This window comes from Xiphophorus maculatus, chromosome 1, assembly GCF_002775205.1.
Source record: "Xiphophorus maculatus strain JP 163 A chromosome 1, X_maculatus-5.0-male, whole genome shotgun sequence".
In the NCBI taxonomy this organism is placed as follows: domain Eukaryota; kingdom Metazoa; phylum Chordata; class Actinopteri; order Cyprinodontiformes; family Poeciliidae; genus Xiphophorus; species Xiphophorus maculatus.
Genome location: NC_036443.1, coordinates 15,090,125 through 15,110,913, shown reverse-complemented (window position 1 = coordinate 15,110,913; position 20,789 = coordinate 15,090,125). Strand labels below are relative to the sequence as shown.

Sequence of the window (20,789 nt, the reverse complement as noted above, 5' to 3'; positions counted from 1 at the left end):
TATGCAAGTATACATTTTCATGTCCGATATTTGTGTTTATGTCGGTTATTAGCCCAGGAGGTGAAATCGTCCTCTTGTTTCGTTGGCTACCGATAATGCAAGAGTTACTTATAATAACTCTAGTTCTATGCTATACTTTGCCAGATATATATTGTCATTATAGTAGTATATGAGGAAATTTACCGTTAATTCATGTTTTCTGACGGTTTTTGTCATTTGTATGTTTATTGCATTTGACCCATAATTCATGTGTGGCGTTATGGTGCCCTCCAGTGGATTTCTGTGATACTACAGGTTATATTCATCCTGCATCTACGTGTAACCGTTTTTGACCGCATGGCTATTAATATGCACCTTTATTGTTTCTTCTGTTTCAGATGACCACACACACACATACATATACATACAAAACCAAATATAAGCACCTCGTTACTATTTCCATCTCATCATCATCTGTACCATCATCTTCCATGAACCTGCTATTATTCCATCAATAAACCTTCTAAGCTGCACCAGTGGAGTTGACCTATTCCTTCTGACTGAGGAAGATTCAATTTATGAGAAATCTGAAATTAGCGCATAATAGACGCACACAGTCTTCTACAGCAGTGGTCCCCAACCCTCGGGTCGCGGACCAGTACCGTTCCGTGGACCAATTGGTACGAGGCCGTGCAAGAAATAATTAAATATTTCTGTTTTATGTATTGAGTCTGGATTATCTTTTATTTTGAAAAATACAAAATAAAATACTTACATCAGATCAACAACCCTAATCATTGCAGCAAAATGTGAATGTCAATAATTGAAATGCTTCTTACTGAGAAAACACTTTGAAAACCTTGCATCATTTTCCTAACACTTCACAATTATGCAAAAAATTTGTGTAAGTTCTTGTCGTGAAATTCAATGTTTGGCTGCAATGGGACACAATGTAAAAGGATTCAAGGGGTTTAAATTGTTTTGAAAGACGCTGTATGACTTTGTACGTAAACAGAGGCAGACTTTAATGCCACAAACACCCAATCACCCTTATCAGAGACTGTATAAAATCCAATGTCAAAATGCTCCTGGAAACAAAGCACCTGTGGATATACAGTACAGACCAAAAGTTTGGACACACCTTTCTAATTCAATGGGTTTTCTTTATTTTCATGACTATTTATAAGGCCAGAAATCCAACTTATTAACCTGACAGGACACACCTATGAAGTGAAAACCATTTCAGGTGACTACCTCTTGAAGCTCATCAAGAAAATGCAGAGTGTGTGCAAAGCAGTAATCGCAGCAAAAGGTTGCTACTTTGAAGAAACTAGAATATAAGGGGTATTTTCAGTTGTTTTACACTTTTTTGTTTAGTGCATATTTCCACATGTTATTCATAGTTTTGATGCCTTCAGTGTGAATCTACAATGTCAATAGTCATGAAAATAAAGGAAACTCATTGAATTAAAAGGTGTGTCCAAACTTTTGGTCTGTACTGTATATGCAAATATCACCTAGAATCAAAGAGAAAAATATCAACAGAGTCCTTCACCAGCTGAACAAACATTTTGTTGAAAAGAACAAGAATTCAGGTCTTGAATGAACCACAAACACACTCTGTGTTCTGCAGGAACAGGACTGACCACTGAGAATATGTGCTTCTCAAAATGGGATGCAAGCAGGTGGACATCAATAAAGCTGGGTGTGTATGTTTCTCTGGCCATTCAAACTGTGGGTGTGTGTGGGGGGGTGTCTGTGTGTGAGAAAGAGAGAGATATAAAAAGAGCTGAGATAGGGTTTCTTCATTAGTTGTGTTGGTATCAATAATTCAGAGCTGGTCCTTGTTGGCGTTCAATGGGCCGAGGGCTAATGTGCTGTCAGGCCAACCGGGGCCCAGGACTGAGCGCCACTTTAATGGATGTCATGATGAGAGGGTGAAATTGGAGCATGGGTATCTTGTATCATCCATAGGCAAGAAAACAGGGTAAGGAAAACGCAGGGGAGGAAAGTCAAGGGACAGGGGAAGGGTGAGGGTCACTGGGGAGGGGACAGATGAAACGACTGGGCAGGTAGAAGAGCAGAAAGTTGGTAGATGAATGAACTGAGATCAAGTATAGAAGGTGCACTACTACCATATAATGAAACAGGTAATAATAAATTATTTTGAGGCAAAAACTGCTTAAACAATTCAATAGCATTATTTATTATTACAAATATTCTACATTATTTTTATTTCTATTTTAAATATTATGGTTTATGCCAGGGTTCGCCAACCTTCTACAATGTCTTTCAATATAACCAACTAATTTAGATTTAACCGCAAATACAGGTTTTAAAGATTTTTTCAGTTTTTCAAGGATTAATTGCATTTTCACAACATAATGTCAGTAAAAGTACCAGTAAATTTTTTCTGGATTTACTTTTTCTACTTTAGGTTGGAAACTATATACTTTTTATACATACAATTTTACCGATTGTATGTATAAATGATGGGATGAAAATTGATACATTTTCATCCCATAGAAGAAAATGTATCAATTTTTTATTTTTGCAAACATTTTAGAGGGTTTTCTCTTCCAAAATATATATATTTTTTAAACTGATAACATCTATTTATCAAAAAATGATAAACAGTTATAAAGGTCATGTGATATTTGTGGCTCTAAACATGTTTTATTTTGCTGAGAGCAAAAATGACTCATTAGATTGTAAAGACTGCAGACTCCTGGGACATGTTTTAGAAGTTTTAGATATTTGTATCATTTCTGAATTTACTCAATATAGAAATATGTTTCCTCAGTTCTTTAATAATTTGATTTATGTGTCTATTGATTTTTATTCTCTTTCTCAATGGGCTCTTTGCATGTACGGCGCTGACATCACATCCGCATGAGCGAAATACTGCTTTCTTGTTTCCGCTTTGAGTTACCATGACAGCTAGAAAAGACAAAGTCATATTTCAGACGCACGAACATTGTTGTTTTCCTAATATAATGGACTTTTAAGTTTTTATGGACCCTGAATTAAGAAGACGGTGGCCTGTAAATATTCGCCGCACAGGAAACTTTGCAGCCTTCACTCCGGATCAGCTTCTTCAGCCTAAAACTACCGGGGGGAGACGGATGATAAATAAAGGAGCCGTCCCTGTGTTATTTTCATGGAATCACTTCTGTATTCAGCCTGAAAGAGCGAGTATATGGGAATGAGTGGGCAGACCAGAGCCAAACAGTTGAGCAACTGATCCGCCTGTACACACTGCTGTAAACACCATGCTATTTGAGCTCTTCACAAGAAGCATGCAAAAGTAATAACACTAAATAACATGGAGACCTTAAGGAACACGTCCATATTTTTCTAAAAGCAACAACTTTGAACCTGAACAAAGTTCCCTGCCCTACTTTTAAGCTATGTAGCTTGTTGTGCTTCCTCATGCTTCAGAAGCAAAAAGCCCGAACCATAATCCCCCCGTTACTTGGTCTCTGTTTAACACTAACGACAATAAACACATATAATATACTTGAAAATAAGTACAAAATAAGGTAAAAACATTGTCCATTAGAATTGATTAAAATGCCTAGATATTTATAGCACAATTTTACAAGAAAAATGTCCAAGAATATTGCCTACTAGCATAAGCTAAAGTTAATGTTAGCCACAAGGTTTAAAGAAAGTAAAACTCACCTTCGTATCTGTGAATGTATAACAAGGCATACATCTTAAAACCCTTCCCCAGCTTACTTGTTGGGGCTTCGGGTCGATGTATATCATTAATTGTCACCTTGGGCAAGTCCTGCAAGCACCTATAGCGTAAAATGCCATTTTCAATAGACCGGAAGCGACCGAGCCGCTTATCCCCGAACACGGAAGCTGACGTGCAAAGAGCTGCGCTGTGATGGACTGGAGACCTATTCAGGCTTTATCCTGCCTCTCATTCAATGACTGCTGGAGAAAGGCAGCAGTCCCTCCTGTATGGATGGATGAATGGATGGATAAACTTTTTTCTGTTCGCATATGCCTATATGCGAACAGAAAAAAGTTTATCCATTTAACCTGTGAATAAGCTATGTGATATATTCCTCTATATATAATCAATCTTGTATATGTAATCTTTGTAATCAAAAAATGTAGTTGCTTTAAAATTCAACTGCAATTTAAAGACTCCTCATTGACTTTTTGAGGATTTTAGAATTGATTAATTGAGGTTCTTCTTTAAAAATGTACTGGCGTTAGTCCAACAATCAGATTTGCTTTTATCCAATAGGCCCTCCAGATCTCTGATGTGAGAATTGAACCTGGGCAATACACCGGTTAAGAATTTCAGTACCTTGCCTGAACAACACAAACAAAATGCTTAAGAGAAGTGAGTTATTATACACCTGACCTGAAGAACAACTGAACTACCTAGAGTTTTTGAAACACCTACAGTACTCCGTAGATCCTTTGCTGTTGTCCATTTTCGTGTGTGGTGGGGAAATTTTATCAGAGTTGTTTGCTGTCATTTATCTAAATTTCTCCCCGAGCTGCAGGATACATGAGTCACCTCCTCATCCACCCACTCGCAGTCATGTTCCAGAAATGCCTATTTTGATTTTAAGTGCCACAGGGACACCATATTTTAACAATTTTAGTTGACCAAGCTCTGATCTTTACATCTATTGTTTAACATAAAGTAAAATACTGATTTTTACACACCAGTTTTATTCCTAGAAAGTCGAGCAAAGTGCAACACTGGGCTTACAAGCTGAATTGAAGTTTGCTGCCCTCTATTGGTCTGATCAGGTCTACACAGGAGTAAATACTATGCTCAGGAATTCCAAGATTCCTAAAATTATTCCCACAGACCAGTGAGACTGATCCCAGCATGTAAACAAAGAAATATTTTATTTTCTCATAGTCAAGCTGACACTCTTAAGGGGAAACAGGGAACAACAGAAATGAGAAAACACTGGTTACGCCCCCTAGTCAGAAAACCTTATATAAGCAGGAAAAGTCACTCTACAAAAGAGCCATTGTGGGTTAACAGATTCTGCTACCCTCACTGAAACGTTTATTCTTTTTTTATCAGTAGAGTGGGATACTTTTAATTACCTTGCCGACATATAAGAGTCTTTCAGGGAGAAGTCAAATTTGAAGGAAAAAGTGCAAACTATTCCAATAAAGGCAAGATATATCATCTTAAATCTCTCCTGTCAAGGAAACAGACTAAATGTACATTCTCTAAAGGTCAAAAGACATGTTTTAACTTATTTCCACGCAGCAGATTGAATTCTCTGAGAAGTCGCAACATAGATTCTGCTCATATATCAGCAGCTACACATCCGAAGACTATGTGACTTTCCACAGATGTTTCTCAGTTCATGTCTCTTCTTAAATAGTACACTGACACATAGTCTGCACTATGACCATATATTATGCATTGAGTGTCTTTTGGCACTGCTGTGATGAATTTAGAGGCTGCCCATGAAGGTCAAAGGTCAGCTGAACAAGCAACATGTAACTCAGCTCTGCATGGAAACAAGCACCTCTCCATTCCCCTTGAACTGGTCTGAGTCTGTAAGTCTGACAGACATATCAGTTTGCCACAGTGAGGGATAATTGTCCCACTAAATTTAGACTATTGATCAGGTGTGGAAATGTGCCGGAAACACAGTCAGCAGGTTGAACGTTTGCATCCGTGTTCAGCTTTTCCTCAGGAATAAATTACTGTGTTGCTGAAAATGTGACTGCTCGGTTGGGATTCATAAAGGAAAATTTGGACAACAAAGAAATCTGTCAGTGTGGCATTAAAAAAAGTTGCATGATGTTCCTCAATTTACAAAGAAGAACAAATCTGGCAATCCAAAACTACCTAGTGCAGAGATGTTCAGCATTGTTGAATGGTACTGAAGTGGATATTTACTTTCTGAGGTTTGCAGGGTTGGTACCCCTCTGAGAACATTCACAGTAAGTTGGAGAATCATCATGTCATGAAGTGTTCGTAGGGTGAACCAAAGACGCAAACAGGAGCTGGGAGTATTGCTCATATTGAATGTTCTTTAACAATAATACTGAAAACTTAGAAAACACAGGGATCCAGAGCAGAACAAAAATATAGATCCAGGGGACATACCAGCAAGGAAGCACAAGTACAAGTAACTAGCGAGGAGTGAATGAAAGTGGCGTGATTAAGTACTGGGAGAGTGAATGCTGGAACAATAGACCTGGGCTGATTGACAAACTGATTGGAAGAAAATTAATCTAACAAAATAACAAAACAAAGAAACATAAATAAACCAGAATAACTAAGAAAGGACTAGACATAACAAGTAAGCATAATTAGAATAACTAAAAAGGAACTGGAGTGAAAGTAGAAACAAAGCAGAATTAATAGAGATAAGAACTAAAGATCACAAATAAAACCCAAAACAAACTCAAAAACCCCAAGATCCTAACACATTATGCATGCTAAATTTATATCCCTTCATTTGTTAGTTTAGTTTCATTGCTTGTCTGAGTTGATTTATATTTTTTTTGAATAAAATTTCTCCTTATTGTAAACCTTAAGTCATGAGGACAGGTAGGGAAACTTAGGGATTTCCCAGGATGTGCTGATATGTGCGCACAGGAGGGTTTGGCTGACCTGTGAATCCACACTTGCCTGCAGAAATGGAGAATGTAGATGTTGACCGTCACATTCTCACACACCCCTGGCATTTTTACACCACTGCTGGTGGACAGCATGTCCTTCTTTCTAGATGGACTCACAGCACACATTTAGCGCAAAATCACTCATATAATTCAAACATTTCTGATTGCAAGACATGGAAAGTGAGCTGAAGTACATGTAACATTTATGCTCTAAGGTGACCCTTTATTTTAGTTTGTGAGAGTTTTTATGAAGACAATGAATGCCTTTCTTATGCTCTCCAAATATCAACCTATTTTTAAAGCTCTGACATTCATCACATGAGTGAAAACCAGCATCAGAATTTTTCTTACGTCATACTTTAGTTTTTATTCTTTCAGACTTGCCTCAAACCACATATTAGTTAATTCTATGTGATTAGAAAACAAAATATTAGTTAAAGCTATAATATAAATTAATGAGACTAACTCAGCATGCTGGTACTTTTCAAAAACACTGATGGCACAATTATTTAAACCCTAACATTAATACAACCCCCTTTCATTAGTTGGGCTGCACATAGTCTTCTATCGCATTTCAGCATTTGACCGAGCAGCAATGACACTTCTCTTTCTAAGCTTCTCTAGGTCACTAAGAGAACCCTTTCTTTATTTTTCTCCTCACCTCACCCCTCAGCTCTTTGAAAGAATCTCGGTCTGAAAACTGACCTGACCATGGAAAAAGAAAGAAAGCCTGATTCTGTGTTTGTTTTCACATTTCTGTCTTGATTCGGCTAGCTGTTTTGGGTCTTGTTAGTGAAACTTTTTAGTTTTCTCACAGACGCTATGAGATTATTATTTAAAATGCTCTGACAAATTAAGGAGTTTATGATGCTGTGCAGTTTAGCAAGATTGCAGAGGCCTTTGTAAGACATACAGGCCCATGGCATCACAGATCCAACACCTTACCTAACAATGAGCATGGTGAACTTTTACAAATATTTATTATTTATTTTCATTCACTCCCATCTGGAGCTTTTGTTCACAAAAGTCCAATGTTTGTCTTGTCAGACAGGAAAGTCCCCCCCACATATTTATATTTGTGAGGGCAGAAGGGTTTTTTTTCTGGCATAGTTCTTATGGTTATTATGGAAACTTGGTAACCATAGTTTCTTCCAGTTAGTTTCAGAAATTTTCTGTGATCTCACAATGGAAAAATAAATGTCGGTTACAATCTAGAGGTGTTACCAGTGGCAAAACAAAATCAAGTGCTACAGGGAAGCACAATTTTGAAAAAAAATTAGACTAGTGTAAGTTTCTACTCTTCCACTAAAAGATTAATTTGCTTCAGTCCTTTCAACACATCTTTACCAGGTGTGCCAATAGTATGGCAAGCACTTCAGGCATATTTTCTTGTCAACACAAAATGTTCTGAGTCCTGTCTGAACAGGAGACTTTTTACAACGTCAAAAAGATTTTGCAGCTCAAAACTTGATTTTTTTTTATAAAGTAAAGAAAACTCCTCAGAAAGAAAAAAGTGTGAAATGTAATGTAGAAACCACATGTAGACACACACACAAGCATTGGAGGGTGACAGAATGAGTTCATCTCCTACCTGTGCTCCACATTGGCTACACCTTTGACCCCCCGGTCCTGTGTGACTTAATCAAATGTCCAATCCTTGCAAGGAAAAGCTGGTAAACGTTTATAAATCCCTGCCCACCAGCAAAACTGTGTGGACCTCTGCAAAGAAGAAAGCTCAAGTCTTTATTGATATTAAAGGCTTCCAGATCGGCACATGCAATCGGCAGGTATGATGGCTGTCCAAGAGGACATGTGGACATAGAGACGGCATACACATAGTCACCTCCCATCCACCTCTCTGCATCGTACCTCCTCCCTTCATCCTCTCCCTCCCCCTCAGTGTCGACTCTGTGTGAAAACAAACCCTGTGCAGGAGATTCCAGCAGCTTATCTTAGTAGACCTTAATAGGTGAGGGCAGGCAGTTATGTCAGAAGATTGTTTAATGCAGAAGCAGGGAGGCTGCGAGGACCGGATATCAAACGTCTGTGAGGGAATGAGAAAGAAAATCGTGAGGAGATAAATAGAAAACTACGTAGGTATGATCTGACAGAATCTCTAACAGTTCAAATGTTGTAAATATTACATTTTTTCATCACACGAGAAAGTCTAGAGGTTAAAAAATCTTAGATCTCATAAACATGTTTGCCTCACACAAAGTTTGTAAAACAAACACAAGAATAACACGGAGAGACCTATAGAAAAATGTCGTGACACAGAGATGCAGGAATTCATAGGTGAGCGCTACCTTCCACGAGGTCCGAAAAGCAAGGAGGCCGCCAACCTGATGACCAAACTCTAAACTGGCTGCTCAGTTCAGCCCTATACAGCATCACCTGTAAGAGTAAAGTAAGGCATTAAACCACCAACCCTGCGCCTTATGCTGCAGCCATGCTGTGTCTCAGCTCCTCTGCAGTCTGGGAGGGGGGCGGTGGATGGGACACCAGCGTACAGCTGTAAGCACATTTCAGCACTCAGAGGTCTAAAGGGTAGTGTTACAGATACTCGCTGCAGACGGGGTCATCGCCATTTCTCACAGCAATAAACAGGCTTGTAAAAGCTTACACTGAAAACAGTTGAACCACTCGCTGTTTGGATTTTGTGTAAATATTTATCCTGCAGTTGTTTTAGCAGCATTTGGAAATCGCAGCTCATGCCTGACAAGTCCATTTCAGAAAGTATAAAGTCCTTTGCAAAAGCATTCAAACCCCATAGACCTTTTCACGTCACGCTGGAACCACAAGATTCAATGTATTGTGATATATTGTGAAGTGGACGAAGAAGCATACTGTACATGTCTATAATTTGTCTTTGCAAATGAAAAAAAGAAAAAAAAAACATTTATTTGTTTTTAGACTTGTTGACTGTAACCAACTGCCTTCAGACGTGGCCCAATTTATTAACAACTCAGCTCTTTTTAATTACATGCAGGTGGGATGAATAAATCAGTTGTTCAGACACACACACATTTTTCCCAAAACATACAAAACTGAACTGAAATGGCATTTTTTTTATTTGATGGATATTTATATGTCACAAATGTTAAAAACTGTCATCTATATAAAAACCTGACAAGTAGTAGGGCCTACGAAGCAGAGTGAATTTTGTTTTCTCTGCCTCAGCAGTATTCTATCAGGCCAAAATTGAAAACATCTGTGGAGTTGTGCAGGGCAGCTTGAGCAAGATCTACACACAGTACTTCTTACTTTTAGAGTCAATTCTATGTTGGACTGAGTCTTGTATTGCTGGAATAATGGAAAGTGTAGATATGCTGACGATCAGGTATACGACGTTTGACAAAATGTACAGCTATGATCTGCGGGAGCAGAGCTTTAGAGACTGGCCATTTAGAGAGGAATGCAACTGCACACCTGAAAAGGTAGGAAGGTCTTGGTTTTTTCAGACTGCTTTGGATGGGTTGTCTTAATCCTTATGAAAAAAATCAACAATAATAGAAATATTAGTTTGCAGCTCTTTGTATTTGTTTAAGAATGGAAACACAGAGTTTTTGATGATTACTACAAGGGGACAATGTCTATGGATTTTACACACTTACAAATGTAAACTTACCCTAATTTGAAAAATATTAGTAAAAGCAGTTACTGCTGGTACATTTAGATGTTCTGTAGACTTCCTCAATTTTGCTTGTGCAACACAGAGGATCAGTGGTTTAAACCCTAACTACTTGGGACAATGAAAAAAGTTTGGAAAATGCTCATGTGATTAAATAACATTTTAGTAAATTCATCAAATAGAAAACATATACAATTATCTTGTCAATAGTTCAATTCACAATTTCATGAAAGGATCATTAGACAGGTTGCAAAAGTTAAGTTGACATCAACAGCAGCTCAACTGCAAACCAACCAGTGTTTACTCCATCCACTGACTTTGGGTAAAGATCTCTAAAAATAATTATAGATGCCTTAAAATGTAGAAGTATGAAATTAAGAAAACATTTAACCTGGAAGTTGTGTACATTTACAGTACACAAGTTGTATTTAAGAAAAAAATCGTGCCAAATCCAGTAATATGATTAAGTCCTAACTTAACACATTATGAGCCATCCTTTGATCAAAGTCATTTACAGCTTCTGATTTATAGCTCAGCAGGCGCAAGTTTCAGACGCTTCCCTTCGCCCACCCGGCTCATAGCATGATTGATGCTGACATTTGACTTCATGAGTAACGTTCTGTCATGCAACCTCACTCATTCAAAGGGAAATTATTGCTTTATCCCCACAACAACTAATCCGGAAGCACCTTTTTTTTTTTTTCTTAATGTTGTTTGAGTTATGATTTCAGCTTTTTCTTTTTTTTGTCCGTTTAGATGGCTAAAGCTGGTTTTGTCCACTGCCCCAGTGACAATGAACCAGACGTTGCCTGTTGTTTCTTCTGTCTGATTGAACTTGAGGGCTGGGAACCAGATGATGATCCATGGTGAGGAAGAAGTACATCATCCTGCAGTCTTATAAGTCTACAATCCTGGCTATAAAAGATGAGACTAACAGAACTCTTCTCTTTTGCATAAACTTTACTGCCACGGTTCTGTTATCTAGTTTTAGATGAGTGATCACATAAAAATTTTCTAAATGGAAACTTATGAAAATCTAATCAAGCACAAAAACTTATTGCCCTTTGTTTCAGCCTATCTAAAATTAACTCTTTTCTATGGAAGAACAGAGAAAGCATTAGTCAGGAAGAATTAGTCAGGATTAGATGGCAGAAAACAGAAATAATATCATCTTCTCAGATGAAGCCTCTTTCAGAATATTTAAGGCAGCTGGGGAAAATGATTCTTCAGATACAAAATGTGATGGTTTATATTAAACCAGAGTTTAATATAAAATGACCTCAAAATATTTGGGAGGTTACTTCTTATCTAAGAGGGTTGGTTTACTTGCATCTTGGTCTAAAAACACTGGAATAATGAATGAGGAAACCTCCACCAGGAGCAACTTTGCTCTTGGAGAAGAATGGAGAGGAAGTAAGTTGGGGATGAACAGTAGGGAGCTTTGGGTCAAAATCAACCAAAAGAATGCAGATATTTAATTGATTTCATTCACTATACTTAATCTATTAAACTGTATGCTATTTAAATAGTTGACAAAATCATCCAGCAACAAAGAAAAGAGAACTTGTGAAACAATACAAACTTTATGTCTGTCTCTTTTGAAGCTATTCCTTAATAATGGGCACATTGTTCTAAAACATTGTTTTTCTTATCAGGTTTGAGCACAGCAAGCGCTCACCCACTTGTGGATTCCTAACCATGAAGAAAGCAGATTTCACAGAGCTGACCGTGTCTGAATACTGTCAACTGGAAGGTGAAAGGCTAAAGATCTACATTGTAAGAGACTGTAAATGGAATATGCTTTAACAGATACTTCTGCAGTTTTGGTTATGAATATTGATTTTCCTTCTCTTCAGAGGAAGATTTCTCATAAGATGATGGCGTACTTGCGTGACGACATGGATAAAGTGCTTGATCGCCTAAAATCTCAGCTGGAGACGATATAATAGCTGTTACTCATAAATATAAAGTATAAATGCCAACAAAAAGTGTTCCTATGAAAATGCATTTTAACTAATAAAGTTTTAGTTTGCAGTACTGTCTCTGACCACACGGTGGGGCCTTTGAGCTTTATGTATGAAATCACACACTGTCAAATAGTGCTTCACAGAATTCTCAATGGCAAACCTTGTAAGTGTCATCTGATATGAAAGCCTACATTGAGAAGGATTACAATGTGGGCTATATTCCCCTGTTTCCCTCAAATACTTACCATTTTCCTGAACACACCACCATCTCTACCACATCCTTTCAAACCTTGACCCTGGACAGATGGCCCGAAGCCCCTCCTTTTCAATACCAACTGTTGCCCCAGTAACATCTGTTACATATTGGGGGACAGTGCACACTAAGAGGCCTTGCCAGGACACTTGTCTTGCCCTGTGAGGGAGACCCGGGTGGGAGAAGTATTGGAGGACGTTTCCGTTGCCAAGGGAAATTGCAGGAAAGCTGTTTGTGCAACAAATCCTGGACTGCACTTGCACAAAGTACCACCGTTCGCTCTGGAGTTTGCAAATGTATGTAATGGATGGGGTTCTGGATTAAATTTGCCTTTCCATCTCCAACCTTCCACAGTTTTGGATTAATGTCTAGTGTAACACTCTGGCCACCGAGCCCAGATCAGCTGCTTAATTCTCCTTGATCCGCTCACAGCAGAGCAAATTGAAGAGAGTATTTTTAGACAAAAAAAAGTAAAATACCCCCTGGGTGATGTAACAGTTCTAATGAAACTGATGCATTGGATTTAGGAATTTATTCCTAATTCTGTTGTGAAACCCTTTTTTTCCAGCAGTTTTTGTTTCTTATGTCAAAGTTTGACTGCATTCTGATGAATGTAGTGTCAGTCTATGTGTTTTATGTTCTCCAGTAAATTACCAAAGATTACAGATCTACAGAAGCACAAAAGTGATGGCTGTGCCTATCGATGGGAATGGTTCCTACCAGTTTGTTTGGTAGGAACAAGCCCCAGGGTCCTCAATATAAGCCAGTGGTTTTCAAATGTTTTCTATCAAGCACCTACTCAGTAAATGCTGTTTCCCAAGTGCTGCCATATTGTGAAGACACTTTGTAAGAAAAGGGGTGAGGGAATGCACTGAACAGAATAGGAAGGCTCCCTAGAGTCAAAATTTGTCAAGAAAAGAGAGAAAATAATACTTAAAGAAACATCTTAATTTAAATTCAGCATTCAGTTTTATTTAGTCAGAGTTTGCCAGTATCTAATGATTTGGTAGTATTTTGCCTTCTCTATCTGTAGAAGTTTCCCAAATCTTCTGAGAGACTTGGGAAACATTTAGTCCAGCATTCATGTAAAACATGAGATATTAGGAAACATTGGACAGTGCCCTCCTGCAACTCCTCTGATGATACTCTCAGCTCATTGCAGTCTCTCTGATGAGTTCTTGTCTTTTCTTATCCTTAAATTTGGTTCAAGATGTATTTTTTCTGTTTTTATGTCTTTTTTTGTACTATTTCTCCACTTTATGGATGACCTTCTTTGTGCTTCATAGTACCCTCCTCTCACTGCAGATCATATATTTTAAATTGGTTTAATTTGCAGGATAAATATCACAAAAGTGGAAATGGTTCCTAAATTATTCATTGTTTATTTTTATATTGTGCAACCTAGGCATTTTTACTCTGTGTACACTTTTTATTCCATTGTAAATGGCTTCAATTTGTGAATCTGTTTATCTGTCCTCACAGATACTTTACTGCTAGGTTTAATTGCTAATGGTAGTTAAGACACTCATTGAATACAAAGATTACCAAATAATTTTTGTGTAATGTTATTGTCTGCTTCAGTTTTGACTCTGAGGTTCTTGTACTATGTTGAAGTCCACTTCAATTTTGAGTCACATCTCTTTGAAGCACAGGCCAAGATGCTTAGCTTACAAGTAATTTGTTAGCTGTAAAATGATACCTAAATCCCTTACAAGTACCATCAAGAGGAGCCAATGTACTGAAACTAACTTCAGTAACTTCAAGCTTATCAAATTAACTGGGGGACACACATATTTTTGCCATTCTCTATTCTAAAACTCACTGTGGAAAGGATTACATTGAGAACCTCAAGTGCAGTTTCCTAATTACCAAGTTTCAGCAACACAAACTGTAAACAACAAAATGTAACAGATGGACAGGCAGATGTTACCAACAGAAACTTCACATGCCGAGCTTTGCATCAGGCCCCATCTGTTGCTTCTACCACTCGGACCTCCCTCGACCCTCCTCCAGCTCTTGTCCACAATCATCATCAGCATCCATCAGCCCCCTGCCCCTGACCCCTGTATAAACTAATCAAATAATATTAACATTTTAATGTCTCAAGGACCACTGTGAAAACAGATTCAAGTCAAAATTTGAGGTTAAGTTATATCAGTGAATATTCAAAAAACTTTGCATTTAATGGCAAATTCTCCCCAAAATTCTTTTTGCTCCTCGAATTTGTTCAATTAAGCGCACTCGTGAACAGCAAGCCAACCCATTTTAAATATACAAAGGTAATGTGACACACATAAGCCATGACTATAAAGGGGGGTAGACCAATAATTCAGACAACTTGAGCTGAACTGCATTCAAAAATACAACTAAAGTCCTGATTAAGTTTCCCCCTCACCCTCCTTCACCATTAATGTTCACCCATGTCTGCAGTTGGGCATTCTGACTGCCTGCTTTCTCAGACACCCTGACCCTCCTACCTTGCCTGTTGTTTTTTTCTGTTCCTTCTTCCAAAGAGACCTCCATCTGTCCCTTCACTCAGCTCTTTGTGACATCCCTAAGCCCAGAAACTTCCACAATGCAGTGGGCGTGCAAAGGGGGGCCATGGTAAACACGACAGCATCCAGATCCCATTAGAAGCTCTTTAACTCCTATATCCTAATACTCGGAGGGAACTCTGGGAGGAGAAGGTCCATCCCTTATCCTCATGCCCACAATGTCACACTTTACACCCACTTCCATAGGTAATGAACCTGGTAGTTGGACTTCTTCCTCCTCTTCTGAATATTGCTTTATACTTCTTCATCTATTCATTTTCATATGTTTAAGGTTTTCTGTCGAGTTTCAGAGAGGACTAAGAAAGACAAACATGAAAAACATGTTGAACATGACATAGTAAATGCTAACAAGTTTTATCCCAAAAAGGAACAAACGCTATTTTTAAAAAATTGAATCTCATATCTGACCAGAACAAAATGGGGTGCGAAATCTAAAAACTAAATATGACATAAGGTTTTATGACGAACTAAAAAATATCAAAATTTGCACAGAAACATACGAATAGAACCTTAAATAACCTATTTAGACAGTTTATCAGAAAAAAAAAGATTTTGGGGTGAGCTTCAATTTAAATTTGACATTACTCCCAGGCCCAAGTTCTGACTTCAGGGCTAAATGGAAAGCAGCGTAAATGACCACCAGTACTTGTTCCAGTCTTATGATTATCTACTGAATTTCTTCTTTGAGAAGTTTCTGATGAAGCAATGATGTAGCTTTTTTACCTCTTTTATTTTTTAAAAAAAGGGGGTAGCATTAAGTATTTTCTTGGCACAAAGTGCTTTAAGCACAATCAATTAACTATTTTATCTTCAGTCGTTATAAAAATCCTGTATACATCAAACATAACAGAAGAGATTTGATTTTGCAGTTTGATATCTTGAAGAAGCTCCTACAGTTTTCAACACTCTGCCTTCAGTAAGTTATCACAACAATGCTCCTCTATTAAGCTATTTAAAGCTGCCCTTTGAAGCATTGGACTGAAAAGTAGTTCCCTTTGTGGAAATAGACTGTGCTTAGTGAGAGCAAGCATGAGGCATCCCGAATGGCTGCCATGGGTATTCAAGGATTTCTCAAACATGTATGAAAGAATCAAAGCAACACTCCTGGTATGTTCTTAATGGGGGAATAACTTTATAACATTGATTTCACATCATATCCCTCACTTCATTTTAATGGTGGAGTATTGCTATGATGATGTGTTTAAGGCAGTGTTGGAAAAGATCAGTAGCTTCTTCAGGGGACAATTTCAAGGTGAAAAATTGAAAAGTCCAATTTCTTTCAAATCATGTTTTATATATTACATTTTTATAACAACCTAAGGTTCATAGTTGCTTTATTGTACTATAAAAAGTATCTAATACCACCCCTTTGAATAAGAGGGGCTCTAAAATGAAAACTTGGGGTATCCCACAATCAGATTTTTTTTGCCAGCTCTGATAAAAAGTTACTTATTGACACAAACAAGTCCCTGTTCTTTAGGCTAAACTTGAACCAGTCATGTTTATTCATATTTTGCAGAAAAAGACTCTAGAAAGTTCTATAAATTGTAAATGGCCTTTAGTTTTAGAGAGCTGTATCAAGTCTAGAGGACTCTAAACACTGTGTGGTGCACCCAGTCATTCAGTCACACACACACGCTGATGGCGGCAAGCTACTAGATTGTAGTCCTGGCAGCCCTGAGGCAGTCTGACAGAAGCGAGTAAGCCGTGCACCTGCACCACTAGGCCCTCTGACCACGAGCAGCAGGCAAGGCGGAATAAGGGTCTTGCCTAAGGACACAACAACAGAGACAGAGTGAGCGGGGGAATGAACCGGCAACCCACCGGTTACCGGTTGATGCTGTCTAATGCTGGCTATTCGACCTGACAGAGCTTGAAAGGGTTTCCAGAAAAGAATACCAGGAAATATCCAAAATTATGTCGAGCAAGCTTACATAGACATACAGGGAATTCAGTATTATTATTATTACCAAGCAATAGTATTGAATACTTCTAAGACTATCATTTTTCAATGTTTACATACTTAAGAAATTCATAAAAATTTCTAAAAAACATGTTTTTTTTACTTTTTCATTAAATATTTAGTGTAGTTTTTATTTGAAAGAGAACTGCGCTCAGGTTGATTTTAGAACAAGTTTGCAAGGTAATATTAGAAAAAAAAGTGATTATATTTTGGATGTATTGTATATTGTAAAGTAAGTCTTGCATACCAGGTTTTGCTTTCATTATGTTACCAAAGTTAATACCTTCTTTGATTCTGTACTCTATGTTCCTCTATTTATCTACTCCTTTAGTTTATTTCATTTTGTGTTGATTCATCTTTCAACCTCTAGGTTCCCCTTACCCCATGAACCCCACATACACTAATGTGTTGAGTGTGCATGCAGGCTGAGGCCTACGAGGAGGGTGGGGGATCATTTGTTTGCTGCAGCCTAAAGGCAGAAGGATTATCACCATAGACACTGATTAAAACCTTCCATTCTCCTATGGCCCCATTAATACAGTCTTAATCACAATGCTTTATCCCTCCATCCAGCTCCTATGGATCAAGAACTTTTTATTTTAGTGTGGGCTGCCTGTTTGCATGGCAGATTAAATGTACTCCAAAACTTAAATATAAGCACAAGAGAATGAGAGCTAAGAAAAGAGTTGGCTTTACACTGCACTGTTAAAAAATGTTAAAATGTAAAGTTTGGTAAGGTTGACTAAATATGGAGTTTTTTCTATCCCTGTTCCAGTTTTGGCTCATTTTGGAAAAGCCATTGGTCGATCCAGTGTTCCTTTCAGAATTAAGAAAGACAACATTATGTAAGTTGGTTTAAAAGTCTTGCATAAACCCTTATGGTCTGCAACTGATGAGGCTGCTGAATTATATTTATATTTTATTTATAATATAAATATTTTATAGGAGCATATAAGTCTATGAAAATCAATTTAAAGAAGTAATAATGTCACAGGGAGATATTTATATCATAAAAATATATGAATTTGGATTTTGAGTGTTTCTTCCTCTCTCACTGAAATTTAAATCTAAGCTATCACACATTCTCCAAATCCTTGAAGTGCATGTCTGTAAAAAATCAGTTTTGCAATGCAACAGCAGATAGAGAATCAACTCATGATGTCCTTGACACATCCATCTATTTCCTATTTATCTTTTTCTTGACAGCCAGATATTTTGTTTCAACAGTACCGTAGTTTCTGCAGGTCAACCTCAGCGTGCTCTAATATGAGTAAACTCAGATGACAAAGCTATGTTGAACTTCTGACATTGTATCACTTGAGACAGACAGATTTTTTTTATTTTTTGGTTTCTAAACATTGACTCAACACCTACAGATGCAGCCTTCAATAAGCCTGCATGTTGCTCCTACTGAGGACGTTTTAATTTTGCTGAAGTGGTAAGCTGACATTAGCATAAGTAGTTTTACTTCGCAGATAATTAAGGTTGTAAGATGTACTAATGTGGTTGGAGGTCGTAGAGAAAAAATAATTGTCCTACTTAACACATTTATTTTATTTTAAAAGATTTAATACCTAATAAGTATTTATGTTGTGCTCTTCACAGTACCTGAAGAGACGGTCTGAAGCCATCTCCTTACAGGACATTTTATATTGACTCTCCAGTGATGTGTATCTACTAACAAGAACGTTTTATAACATTCCTGTTGGTACATAGGAATGTTGGAAAACATTGATATTCAGCATTTCAGATAAAATATTTTGAAATGCTGAAAATTTCTGTAAGGAAATGTAGTTATGTCTAAGAAATATTATCCATCAGTAAGAAGTGCTTTGAATATTTCCTGACACACTTTGCACCCTTTAGTCCCAACTGAAAATTGCTTGAACACTACAGTCTAGCATTGTTGTACATCCCTTGGGCTACCTCAGTCATTTCAGAAAGCAAATAAGGCCTCCACTCCAGTGTTAGCTAGATGTACTTAATAAAAGCTCTCTGCACAAGAAAATATTCAGGTGCTGTTAAAAACTAGCCATGTAAAATGCAGTCATGTGTCTTGTTGGGGAACGGTTGTCATAGTCATTGACAGGTGAACAAATATAGGTATCAGGAACAGAGTGTCACCAGGTACTCCCAGTAATGATCACTTAACAAAGTCCTGTTTAGGACCTTAAGTCAACACATATCTGAAACACAAACCCTAAAATGTGTTTTTTCTTGATGAAATAAACTGTGCTAATTTGTTGTGCTCAGCCAACTATGACTTGTAAAGTACTGCCATGTTACCCTGGGTTTTAAGATAAAACAGAGAACTTTAAAAACTTATTCAGACATAGACCATAAATCTTCCAAAATTGTCTTGTTTGACCATTATACTCTCCTCCAAGACTCACCCCATAACATCATCTGCCTCTGTGTTTTGTAATCTTGTACCCAAAGTCAGTTTACTGGGATTATTTCCATATCCATGTATTTGGACTCTAGGATAATTGACATTCCCTGCCCCCCTCCTACCACTTTTGTTACAACAAAAAGCAAAGCAACAAAGAGAGAGTGCGCCAGCTAACTCTGCTGCTACTTTCTCACAGGCTGAGTGTCTGCCTGTATAGCTATGTGTCACTCCTGTGCCAATGCTGACCCACAAGAGCAAAGAGGACAAACTTGTGAATGAGGAGCGAGGACCTCCGTCACCTCATCTGGCCTTTCTATTTGTCCACAACAAGCTCTTCATTTTCCCTCTCTCTCGTCCTTCTCCCCTCATGCTCTCGCTTCTCTTCTCTCTTCCTCTCTTCAAAATTGTCCCAGCTGTCCATCAGCCCCCCTGCAGCTCCCCCAGCTGTCTGCTCTCCCCGAACAAGAATCCTAACAACAATACAGGTCACAGGTCAAGAGAAAGAACAGGCTGCGTCGACAATAGACCAGTGGCGCCCACTAAAACAATCATTCCCTTTTCTTTGAAAGCCTCTTGGCACTTTTGCCAGAACTGGAAAAGACAAACATTTTGGAGAGGTAGATGAAGAGGTGGAAAGTCCTTTTGGACAACAACTTCCCATTCATACAATTGCCCACCGGCCAGAAGGAATAAACTTGCATTCACACCCCAGTTCCTACTCTTCCTAGTCATTTATTTCCACATTGGCTTCCTGTTTTTTGTTTATTTGAAGTCTCATTGTAGTGTTTAGGGTGATGATTGAAGTCAAAACTAGTTATTTGGCCATTATTATGTTATTAATAGCCTATTCTGATTATCATCTCTAAATAGACATCATAAAACTGTACTCTTCCATTTTGATAAGAGCATAGGATACAATGTTTTACTGTCAACAATTTAAATCATAATCATTTTCCTTGCCTTCTTGCTTTCCCACACTCTGTCAAGTATATACCAATTATTTTTTTATTTTTATTTTTTTACATGATCTCTCGCCCCACGGTGTTTTGGCATGAGCCTGATGGGAAAATGGGGCACATGTGAGAGAAAAGTGAACGAGAGGAGCTCAGAAAAACCCCTTGTGACATGTTCACCTGTTCCCCGGAGTTGTTTTTCCCATGGCCCACAACAACAGGCTCCCATCTGACCTGAGAGAAAGCCTGGAGCCAAGTCACAGAGTGACATCATACACAGACTGGCACACAGATGCTCACATTCTGCAACAGTTCCATTTTATCATTGGTTTAGCAAATGCTAAATGATTCAAATCAATAGAATCAGATTCCATTTTTGTACTACTTCTTCTTGTTCTGATTACAGACCAGATGGTTTGCTGACACAAGTCAGCAACTTCTCCTCTGCTGGTAAGAAACCTGCACA

The 20,789-nt window shown here is 37.9% G+C and overlaps 1 protein-coding gene across 1 annotated transcript; it reads left to right on the top strand.

Moving 5' to 3' along the window:
- The first annotated feature begins 9,811 nt into the window (after nucleotides 1–9,811).
- LOC102224158 (baculoviral IAP repeat-containing protein 5.1-A-like) lies at nucleotides 9,812–12,273 on the top strand. Its single transcript, XM_005801371.2, has 4 exons — nucleotides 9,812–10,046; nucleotides 10,997–11,106; nucleotides 11,896–12,016; nucleotides 12,097–12,273. Exons 1-4 carry the CDS (start codon nucleotides 9,921–9,923, stop codon nucleotides 12,184–12,186), a joined length of 447 nt encoding a protein of 148 aa, XP_005801428.1. The 5' UTR covers nucleotides 9,812–9,920; the 3' UTR covers nucleotides 12,187–12,273.
- Nucleotides 12,274–20,789: the final 8,516 nt, after the last annotated feature.